This window comes from Gobio gobio (genome assembly GCF_949357685.1).
Source record: "Gobio gobio genome assembly, chromosome: 3".
NCBI classification, from domain to species: Eukaryota; Metazoa; Chordata; class Actinopteri; order Cypriniformes; family Gobionidae; genus Gobio; species Gobio gobio.
In genome coordinates, this window is record NC_137099.1 from 56957552 (window position 1) to 56969771 (window position 12220).

General features: G+C 39.5%; 1 protein-coding gene across 1 annotated transcript; it reads left to right on the forward strand.

The window, feature by feature from the left end:
* Nucleotides 1-7279: 7279 nt before the first annotated feature.
* Nucleotides 7280-10666, forward strand: LOC307123934 (uncharacterized protein). Its single transcript, XM_079812798.1, has 2 exons — nucleotides 7280-7539; nucleotides 9096-10666. Exons 1-2 carry the CDS (start codon nucleotides 7392-7394, stop codon nucleotides 10049-10051), a joined length of 1104 nt encoding a protein of 367 aa, XP_079668924.1. The 5' UTR covers nucleotides 7280-7391; the 3' UTR covers nucleotides 10052-10666.
* The last annotated feature ends 1554 nt before the right edge of the window (nucleotides 10667-12220 follow it).

Consider the following 12220-nt stretch of genomic DNA (forward strand, 5'->3'; position numbering starts at 1 on the left):
AACAGCATGAAAACCATCAGACCGCTCAGAGACCAGATCTGAAAACGAAAACCTGCAAGTCCACTTATAGGAAAGAGTGGATGAATGACAGACAGTGTAAGTTTGGTTATTCAATTAAAAAGAATAAGGCAATTGTTGAAAATGAATTATGCATAAGATTTAGATTTCATTGGTTACTCCAGATCAGATGTTCAAATGTCCACACAACCCATAGTTGGGAATTTCTCAAATCGATTTGACAAGTGTGAATTAATATTTAAATCATAAAATAAATGCAGCATTAAAATATCTATGCACATAATGATTAATTTTACAAAGGTGTTCTTATTGAAAGAAAAGTAGCTTGCCTTCCTCCTTGGGAAAACTATTAAATTCAGGTTAAACATGGTAGAGGAATTCTAATTAAAGGAACAGCTTGGGTTGAATTTTTTTTACTAAATGGAGAACTTGTTCGTATGCATTCACCTTCACTATTTCTCTCAAAAATGATGATCGTGTTGGTAAGTACTCCGTGTATCGTCGTCTTCTTCTACAACCCCAAATCAGAAAAAGTTGGGACCGTATGGAAAACGCAAAAAAAAAAGAATTTCTAAATTTACTTTGACTTGTATTTCATTGCAGACAATATGAACACAAAATATTTCATGTTTTGTCTGGTCAACTTCATGTCATTTGTAAATATGCATTCTTTCCTGTCATTCAGACCTGCAACACATTTCAAAAAAAGTTGGGACAGGAGCAATTTAGGGCTAATAATGAGGTAAAATGGTTAAATAATGATGTGATTTGAAACAGGTGATGTCAACAGGTGATTGTAATTATGATTTGGTACAAAAGCAGCATCCAAGAAAGGTCTAATCCTTTAGGAGCAAAGATGGGCAGAGGATCGCCAGTTTGCCAACAAATACGTGAGAAAATTATTGAAATGTTTAAAAACAATGTTCCTCAAAGAAAGATAGGAAGAGATTTGGATATTTCACAATCAACAGTGCATAACATAATTAAAAGATTCAAGGAATCTGGAGGAATTTCAGTGCGTAAAGGACAAGCTGAACAACCGTGATCTCCGATCCCTCAGGCGGCACTGCATCAAGAATCGTCATTCATCTATAAGCGATATCACCACATGGGCTCAGGACTACTTTGGCAAACCTTTGTCAAGTACCACAATACGTAGTTACATCCACAAATGCCAGTTAAAACTGTACTGTGCCAAAAGGAAGCCCTATGTTAACAGTGTCCAGAAGCGCCGTCGACTTCTCTGGGCTCGACCATCACACAGTGGAAACGTGTACTGTGGTCAGATGAATCAGTATTTCAGGTATTTTTTGGGAGGAATGGACGCCGTGTGCTCCGGACCAAAGAAGAAAAGGATCATCCAGACTGTTACCAGCAACAAGTCCAAAAGCCAGGGTCTGTCATGGTATGGGGTTGTGTCAGTGCCCTTGGCAAAGGTAACTTGCACTTCTGTGAAGGCACCATTAATGCTGAAAAGTACATAGAGATTTTGGAGCATAATATGCTGCCTTCAAGAAGACATCTTTTCCAGGGACGTCCACGCATATTTCAACAAGACAATGCAAAACCACATTCTGCACACATTACAAAGTCCTGGCTGCGGAGGAAGAGGGTACGGGTACTTGACTGGCCTGCCTGCAGTCCCGCCCTGTCTCCAATAGAGAATGTGTGGCAACGAAGACCCCGTACTGTTGCCCACCTTAAGACTTGTTTGCAGGAAGAATGGGACGAAATTACACCTGAAACACTTCATCACTTGGTGTCTTCAGTCCCTAAACGTCTTTTAAGTGTTGTGAAAAGGAATGGCAACATTACAAAGTGGTAAATGCTTTACTGTCCCAACTTTTTTTGAAATGTGTTGCAGGTCTGAATGACAGGAAAGGATGCATATTTACAAATGACATGAAGTTGACCAGACAAAACATGAAATATTTTTTGTTCATATTGTCTGCAATGAAATACAAGTCAAAGTAAATTTAGAAATCACTTCTTTTTTTTTTTTTTGCATTTTCCATACTGTCCCAATTTTTTCTGATTTGGGGTTGTACTTCTCCCAGCGTGCGTGCCGTTGAGTTCTGTTGACAACTATGCTTTGCTCAATATACGTCACTTATTCCTTTGCTCTGATTGGTTGTAGGTCTATCCAATTGAGTGCAGAGGCATTTTCTTTCCTGGTTCGGTTGAAACGCCCCACAATCATTCACAGCCCAATGGAGCAGTATGATGACATCGGGCTACAAAAATACTAAGAAAGCTTCTCTTTGCCCTAACAAACAATGATCACCATAATGGTGACCAAACAGATTCAATAAAACATCAACATCGAAACCTTTGTTAATTCTCGAAAAAGAATTCTGACTAGAATCTGAGTATGACGACGTCAGTATAGGGATCTGTTGTTTCAATTCAAGAGCGTCATTGCATGGTACATTACGTCACTTGAATATGACCTTAACAGTGTCTAATTGAGGGGCATTCTATAGGAAAGGGCATCAAAAACATAAAACTAACTTTGTTTAACCTTTATAAGATTTAATGGCAATGACATGAGAGTGACACATTCAACCTTTATTATGTCAAAGATACAATTACTTCTGTTGCATATCTATAACTTTGACTCTCACCTTTATTGTCCTTGGACTGATTTTTGACATTGATCTTTTAATGTTTGTTTTAGATCTGAAAGAAGATTCTGTCACTTGCCATCAATGTGGGCTCCATTTCACAGAGCAAGCAAGCCTTCACCAGCACATGACAATACACACGGGAGAGAAGCCGTTCACCTGCACTCAGTGTGGAAATGGTTTCAGATTGAAACAACATCTTGAGAATCACATAAGACTTCACACGGGAGAGAAGCCGTTCACCTGCCCTCAGTGCGGAAAGAGTTTCACAGTGAAACAAAACCTTGAGGTCCACATCAGAATTCACACTGGAGTGAAGCCGTTCAACTGCTCTGAGTGTGGAAAGAGTTTCGCACAACAAGGACAACTTAAAGGCCACATGAGAAGTCACACTGGAGAGAAGCCGTTCACCTGCTCTCAATGCGGAAAGGGTTTCACAGTGAAACGAAGCCTTAAAGGTCACATGAGAATTCACACTGGAGAGAAACCTTTTACATGCCCTCAGTGTGGACGGAGTTTCACAATAAAACGAAACCTTGACCATCACATGATAGTTCACACTGGAGAGAAGCCGTTCTCCTGCCCTCAATGTGGAAAGTGTTTCACAGTCAAACACAACCTTAAGAGACACATGGGCGTTCACACTGGAGAGAAGCTGTTCACCTGCTCTCAGTGTGGAAAGGGTTTTTCAGGGAAACGAAACCTTGAGAGCCACATAAGAACACACACTGGAGAGAAGCCGTTCACCTGCCCTCAGTGTGGAAAGAGTTTTTCAGTGAAACGAAACCTTGAGCAGCACATGAAAATTCACACTGGAGAGAAGCCGTTCACCTGCTCTCAGTGTGGAAAGAGTTTCACTATGAAACGAAACATTGAGAATCACATGACAATTCACACTGGAGAGAAGCCGTTCGCCTGCTCTCAATGTGGAAAGAGATTTAGAGTGAAACGAAACCTTGAGAATCACATGACAATTCACACTGGAGAGAAGCCGTTCGCCTGCTCTCAGTGTGGAAGGAGATTTAGAGTGAAACGAAACCTCGAGAGTCACATGAGAAGTCACACTGGAGTGAAGCCCTTTATCTGCTCTCAGTGTGGAAAGAGTTTCACAGTGAAGTATAACCTTAATATTCACATGAGAAACCACAGCGAGTCAGTTGATTAGACGCTGTAAAGCAGAAAATGTAAGACTTTGTTGTTGCTATAAGAACACGAATGTGAACATGCATAGAACATGAATGTGAAAGTAAAATATCTAAAGCCTTATTCGCACGGGACTAGTTTTCCAGGGGTTCGGTTGAGAAATTCATGTTTCACAGGCGTACTTTGCAATTTTAATTCCATCCAAATCTGCCAGGTCTGTGTTTTTCCTCACACTACCTCTGTAAATATACCAGGGCAAAGTACCTACTGTTTTTCATCAAACTCAACAGTCCTCTGAGAAATCTAATCCCGTCCGAATGCGAATGTCTGTGAATGCGGTTGTTGTATTATCCTAACGCTTCTCCTCATGTGTTTTTTTGTCCTATCTGAGCTACCGTTTGCGCACCAATCTTTGGCATGTTTTCATTTCGCTTCAGTATGGACCATGGTATCCAACTGAAATAACATATACAATCAATAAATAGAATCAGAACATGAAATTACAGACGCAGAGTGATAAACATTGTAACTCAAACTTTGTTTAGAAAACTGGTCCCATCCGAATAGGGCTTTAGGTTATTCTATAAACGTATCACTTCATTTAATGCCTCATGCTCTTCCCTTGCATCAGCCTTAATTCTACAGAAGAGTTTACTTGACAATATGTTTGAATAACTCTGACAGACAAAAATCATCCTGAGGGAAAGAAGCTGGCAGGGGGCAAGAACAACGTCTCTACGGTACCAGACATTTTAGAAGAGAATATCCTGCAGGTATGCCATTGATATCTCAACAATATCTGTGAAAAAAGCTCTTCAGTCCACTGTGTTCTGTTCTTTCCGATTCTTTTCCGATCAAACAGACGAGCTACTTTTGCTCAAATTGCTCAAGAAGTTAATGCTGGTTCTGATAGACTCTGAACAGTTAGGGTGCCCATGCTGACATGTGGATGTTACTTTGACACGTACCACCTACCTAAGCATTGTTGCAGACCATGTACAGCCTTTCATGCAAACGGTATTCCCTGGTGGCTGTGGCTCTTTCAGCAGATAATGCGCCTGACACAAAGCAAAAATGGTTCAGGAATGGTTTGAGGAGCACAACAACGAGTTTGAGGTGTTGACCTGGCCTCCAAATTCCCCAGATCTCAATCCAATCGAGCATCTGTGGGATGTGCTGAACAGGACTTAAAGGATCTGCTGCTAACATCTTGGTGCCAAATACCACAGCACACCTTCAGGGGTCTAGTGGGGTCCATGCCTCGACGGGTCAGGGCTGTTTTGGCAGCAAAAGGGGACCAAGACAATATTAGGAAGGTGGTCATAATGTTATGCCTGATCGGTGTATGTTTGAGTAATTAAAAAAATACTTATTGCAGGTTTGTGTAATATTCTGAGTTTGCATTTCACAGTTTATATTCATTTTGAGGAATAGGTACTAAAACTTTTTTTGAAAAGAAAAACACTCACTACAGACACACCCCAGGGCGGAGTCATTTTAGCGCTGTGAGCGGCACTGGGTGGAGTTTTGCTGTGTGTAGTAGCGGGCTGGTACCATTACTCCCGATTTCTCTCAACAGGGGGACAGACGAGATGTCGATCTGTAAATGGAAAAGTCAAAGTAACTTGCATTACTTTGAAAAAGTAACTCAGATATTTTTTTTAATTGAAAAGTAATGCATTAGTAGTTATTTGATAAAAGTAATCCGATTACATAACTCACAGTACTTGCGTTACCCCAATACTGGCTGTAACAATATGAAAAAGACAACAGACACTGCACTTACATGGTCAGCTCTTATGATTTCTTAAACAATATCGACTGGAATGCACGCTGAATCCTTAAAATCCTTTCTCCTTAAATTATTTTTGTTTTTACACGCACTTTCCACTTCTAATCCTTTAGCTGTTTTATTTACTGGAATATTTCTAAACCAGGGAAATACAAAATGTATCTGTCAATATGAGCGAAAGCACTTTGAAAATATACATCAGTGTTCCAGTTACTGATGGAACTTTTTTATATGTTACATAATCTAGCCTTAATTATAGTATTACAGAAATATTAAACATGATATGGCCATTTATGGTCTGCTGAAAGTAATTTGTTTATACTTTTACATTTTCCTTTTGATGTTTGTTGGTTGAAAGGTTAAGAGAACAATGCCATTTTTCCAAATGATCATTATTGCATTCATAGAACGAAACTTTTTAACAAGTTTATTTACAGCCATTGATTGTTTCCATTTTTAAGTCACCATGAAATCAAAATTCACCCTCTTTACTTTGTTAGTCAGTGCACACTAAAACGATATAATTTAAAACCATATAAGACACTGGCTCATGGGTTTCTCGGTCTCATACTATAATAATGATCGATGAGTTTATCGACGCACCCTCAATATGAGAATGAGGAGATACGTCATGGTCGTGGGCGGAGTCTGGCCCGTACACCATTCCGGGATCCGACGCTATCGGTTGCCAGGGGTAACATTGTAAGAGCGAAACAGAGATCAGAGCAGGAAAGACGGCTCGAGGAATTATCATCGCGGCGTTTAAGCGGAGAAATTACGAGAAAACTTGAAATGGAGAAGAAGAGGTCTCGTACAGGGAGAAACTTACTACCAGCGCCAAGCTGAGGTATTTAGAGAAGCTGATATCAAAAACGTTGACCCATACGAGCTGCCACGGCAGAACTCTTTACCACCTTGCACTGAAATGTTTCTATAAATATATTTCCTGTGCATTCTGAATAATAAATATATCTCCCCACTATCCTGCAGCAGTCCAGTGCTCGTCATCCTTAGCAATGTTTTTCTCTTACTGATCATATTTTGTACCTGTTGAGTTTATATTTTTAAATTAATTTGACTAAAAATTTAAATGATCGTTTGTGTGCGCTGGTGCTTTTATTCCAGCCTTCTTGAGTAGAATGAATGCTCGGTACGTGCTTTAAATGGATGTAATGTTAACCATGTTAAATATTGAATTAATCTTAAACAGTGATGCACAGTAGAGGAAAATGACAGTCAACTAGGCCTACCTTGAATATTAATTAAGCGTTTTGGGCATAAACATGTTTATAGCATACAGTAAAATGACCGACAATGAAAAATGACAGAATAGTGATCAACATGTTTAATACAAATAAATAAAGGTTCGTATTGATCAAGTGTCTCACACTTCAGCATCGCGCTCACTAGTTAAGACCATGACTGACACCCTGTGGTGAAATAATGGCGTACGTTTACCAGCCGCTGCTTTCTCAGATCGGCTTGGGTGGATTAAAACTTAATGTTCAGTTGAGTTTGGAAAACTATGTACATAGTAATCATCAGAATATCTCTTCTCCAGTCTCTGTCCGAATTCATTACCTGGCGGGCAGACCCCCAAAATGGCGGAAGGGGGGCGGGGCGCTGTGTCGTGACGACATCTCCTCATTCTCAATAGTTTGATACGAGCTCCGTCCGAACACTGAATCGAAACAGGAGATTCGAAGCTTCATGAAGCAGTGTTTAAAGCAAGCATCACTACGCTGCGCTTGGTTTTAAAACAAGTAACTTTTGGTTGGAGAATCTCATAGAATAGAGTGAATCAAACCTGACTGATGGAGCGATCTGGGATAAGATGGGGCGAACATTTCCTGGTGATAAAGATGGAGCAGAATGAAAACAAGCAGACAACACAGGCATCATATGTGAGGACAAAAACCTGCCAGTCGCCGTCCAGCCAGGAATGGATGGATAAAAGTCCTTGTAAGTTGATTATTTATTACAAATAAATCACAATTAATGAAAAGCCACGTGTTTAAATTTACGCCTAAACGTGTCACTGCGTGCTACAGATATTTTGCGGGTTTATATTCAATAAATCCGCAGTGCGCAGACATGTAAATAACATGTAATTATTCATGATGTGTGAATTCAGCTGGTTCTCCGGTCCGAAATCGGGGTTTTCCGCCATAGTTACTTAATTTTATGTATTTATTTCGCAGCGTCTGTCCGTTAAAACCATTTGGTAAGTCCACTAGACATGTGGAAAAAAGATGCGTCCTTTTTGTTCAACGTCTATATTTCCAATAAACATGCAGACTAATACAAAATCACCTGTTTTAGATTGAGCCTGATTTTTTGAAAGCATTGACAAGCACATATCGCGTTTCTCCTCTTTTTCTTGTGTAACAAACAGGCTGTGCCAATGAATAACGGTCCAAGCCATTAAATAAATCAGCTTAAGTTTAAATATGGTCATAGTCAGGTCAGGCTAAATAGACTTTGTGTTTGGTGAAATGATTCACAATAAAGTTTTGGTCAGTTAACCCTTACCTGAGTGCCTAACTTCAATATTTTGATTTGTAAAAATCTTTCACAGCTCAATTTTTATCAATGAACCCTTCCTTGAGTCCTTAATGACAATATTTTGATTTGTGACCCTGGACCACAAAACCAGTTAGGGTAAATTTTTTAAATTTGAGATTTATACATCATCTCAAAAGCTGAAAAGATAAGCTTTCCAATTATGTATGGTTTGTTAGGATAGGACTTTTTCAAAATCTGGAATCTGAGGGTGCAAAACAATCTAAATATTTAGGAAAAACGCCTTTAAAGTTGTCCAAATGAAGACCTTAGCAATGCATATTACTACTAATAATAATTTTTTGATATATTTACGGTAGGAAATGTCCAAAATATCTTCATGGAACATGATCTTTACTTAATTTCTTTAATGATTTTTTGGCATTTAAAAAAATCTATAATTTGGACCCATACAATGTATTGTTGGCTATTGCCACAAATATTCCCATGTGACTTATGACTGGTTTTGTGGCCCAGGGTCACATTTGTGAAATCTTTCATAGTGCCGTTTTGATCAGTTAACCCTTCCTTGAGTCCTGTTTAAATCCTTTTTGACCACTGCAGAGCGCCGTGTGATAACGGTTGTGCTTCGCTGTAATTTTCATGCATTTTAAAGATGTAGACTTTTTAAAAGTTTTTATAATGACATCCATCATTTCGAGAGATAAAATGCAAGATAGATGTGCTATGGTTGGAATGATTTTCTTATTTGTAAACAGATTTAAATGATAAAATAATAGATATGACTAATATTATTAAATATTAAATTATTCTTAATTTTCCAAGCATTTGACAGCAGACGATTATCGCCACCCGCTTTATCACTGAGGTGCCATGACCAAAAATGTACCGTGAAAGATTTCATAGTGTGTTTGAGCCTAGTATGACCTGTTACTTTTACTAACTTTTTTGTACTTGAATTGATTTTGACTTTGATATTTTAATTTTGATTTTAGATCAGCAGGAACTGAAAGAAGATTCGGTCACTTGCCATCAACGTGGGATAGATTTCATTCAACAAGCAAGCCTTAAGCAGCACATGACAATTCACACTAGCGAGAAACGGTTCACCTGCTCTCAGTGTGGAAAGAGTTTCACGAAACAAGGCAACCTTAAACGTCACATGATGCTTCACACTGGAGAGAAGCCTTTTAACTGTCCTCAATGTGGAAAGGGTTTCACGATGAAACAAAGCTTTGAGAGACACATGAATATCCACTCTGGAGAGAAACTGTTCACCTGCTCTCAATGTGCAAACAGTTTCACAGTGAAACAAAAGCTTGAATGTCACATGAGAATTCACACTGGAGAGAAGCCTTTTACCTGCACTCAGTGTGGGATTGGCTTCACACAACCCGAAAACCTTAAACGTCACATAAGAATTCACACTGGAGAGAAGCCATTCTCCTGCCCTCAGTGTGGAAAGAGTTTCGCATTGAAACAAAACCTTCAAAGTCACACGAGAATTCACTCTGGAGAGAAGCCGTTCGCCTGCCCTCAATGTGGAAAGAGTTTCTCATTTAAACAAAGCCTTGAGAGACACATGATAATTCACACTGGAGGGAAACCTTTCATCTGCTCGGAGTGTGGAAAGAGTTTCACAGAGCAAAGAATCCTTAAAGTTCACATGAGAATCCACACTGGAGAGAAGCCGTTCACCTGCCGTCAATGTGGAAAGAGTTTCACAGTGAAACAACATTTTGAAAGTCACATGAGAGTTCACACCGGAGAGAAACCTTTTATTTGTCCTCAATGTGGAAAGGGTTTCACGGTGAAACAAAACCTTGAGAGTCACATGAGGATTCACACTGGAGAGACGCCGTTCACCTGCCCTCAGTGTGGAAAGAGTTTCACAGTGAAACAAAGCCTTGAGAGACACATGAGAATTCACGCGGGAGAGAATACTGGCTAATGTCTAATGCAGGGGTGCTCAAACTTTGAGGCCTTTTTACTGTAACACTAGAGTTATAGAATTATATGTTGCTTTTATTTATATTTATTTGATATTGATATGCTTTTATTTTAGTCTGCATCTTTCATCACTAGAGAATAATGGTGAATATTGTCTGTGCCTCTTACTGAGAGAAAGTACATGCTATCAGTATGTTTTGGGAAAGTTTCTGGTCCGAGATAGAGCTTGACCAAGTCCAACCTTGAAGAAGCTGTGTATCTGTATGAGCGCTACTATTCTTTGTTACAGATCAGGGCCCGTATTTATCAAGCTTCTGAGGTGGCACTTAAAGTGTTAGTTCACCCAAAAATGAAAATTCTGTCATTAATTCCTCACCCTCATGTCGTTCGACACCCGTAAGACCTCCGTTCATCTTCGGAACACAAATGAAGATATATTTGTTGAAAGCTGATGGCTGAGAAAGGCTTCAGATAGGCCTCCATTGGCATTCAGTACATTCACACTCACAAGACCCATAAAAGGCACTTAAAACGTCGTTGCAAAGTCCATCTCACTACAGTGACTCTACAATAATTTTACGAAGCGACGACAATAGTTTCATACAAAGTGTCATACAAAGAAATATGAACACATGAAAAAACAAGAGAGGACCAATGAAATATTAATAACTGATGATAGTTGCAGTCAATGTATGCTTTTTTTGTTTTTCTAACTGTGCGTTCACACCGCCGCCGGCGAGAGCGTCAAAGTGGCCGGAAGTCATTCATTATCAATGGGAGCCCGGCGGCGAGCTCCGGCGAGAGCGGCGCTGCGCGTCTTGGACGATTTGGGCGTCAAGGAGAGTTGAAATCAGGTCAACTTTATGGTAATGAGCTACGACGCGGCTCGGCGGCAACCAATGGGAATGTAGAAGTGCTCCGCTTGAGATGATTCCAGAGAACGCAGTGCTGTAAACTTTGGTTCCGACCACATTAGTTCCCAAGCAAAAAATGGAGGAGAGGTTGATCGTTGCTGTGGCGGGTTTGATAAGAAGGCGCGCAACATTATTTATATTTATATAAATTTTAATATTTTCGCTCCCGAATGCTTGTTTTTCAGCGGGAATACAATTCATTTGCTCAAAACAACACCATTTGACCACTTGCATTAATGCTGCACTTAACCCAGGACAGTTATTGTAATGTAGGGTGTACACAAATTAATGTTAATTAAAGACCACAACTAGCAAACGCCTACTATAAACTGTAATGTTGTGTTGAAATTATACTAGCACTTAACTATGAACACAAAAGCCACACCACACAAATGGCTTTTAATTGGTTTATTTCGTTAGCAAACATGTTAAGTTCTTTCAATCTATCTTTTTGTTATTATTTTTTTTACATTTCACATTTAAATGATTTCATGAGGTTATCTTATATGGTTATACCCTACCTGTGCTCAGTCTGCACAAATGCAGATCAACATGATTGTTTGCTTTGCAGCCCCTTTAAATACAGTTTTAAAAAGACCAAGCATTCGATCTACGTCAGAGTGGCAGTGCGTCCATGAATCTTTCTACAGTGTCGATGGCAGGGCGGCCAGAGCGAAGTTTGACACTCTCGCCGGCGGCAGTGTGAACGCACAGTAAAGCATGTAGCTGTAGTTTGCCTTTTTTGCCAAATTATTTTGTTCAAGCTTTTATCATTTTATAAACTCCCTGTCATCATTTACATTATATTTTTGTTGGAAAGTGTGTGTCTCCTCCTCTCTTCTGCCATCTTGTTACTCCTAACTAGGTTAGGATACCTCTCCAACTCTCTTAAATAATTTAGGAGCAAAGACCAAGGCTGTGTTCGAAATCGCCCCCTATACCCTCATTCACTTTTCCCTACATTAGTCCACTAATATAGTCCACTTTGAAAACGAGTGAGTGATTTCGGACACTAAGTGCGCCGGAAAGGCTGCCGTTTATTTGAAACGTAGCAAACTGGCAGCTCCAGTAATAATGAAAAGATTTATCTTGAACTCTGCCACGGAAACTAGCATGTGTAAAACTTAATCAAACAATTTAATAATAGTTTTTAAAAGGAATTTATACCTGTATGTATGATATCGCGCTGGACCAGTGCGGTTTGGAAGATGGATGGTCGATTGATTCAGCTGTGGCCACTATTTGAGGGAACAGCC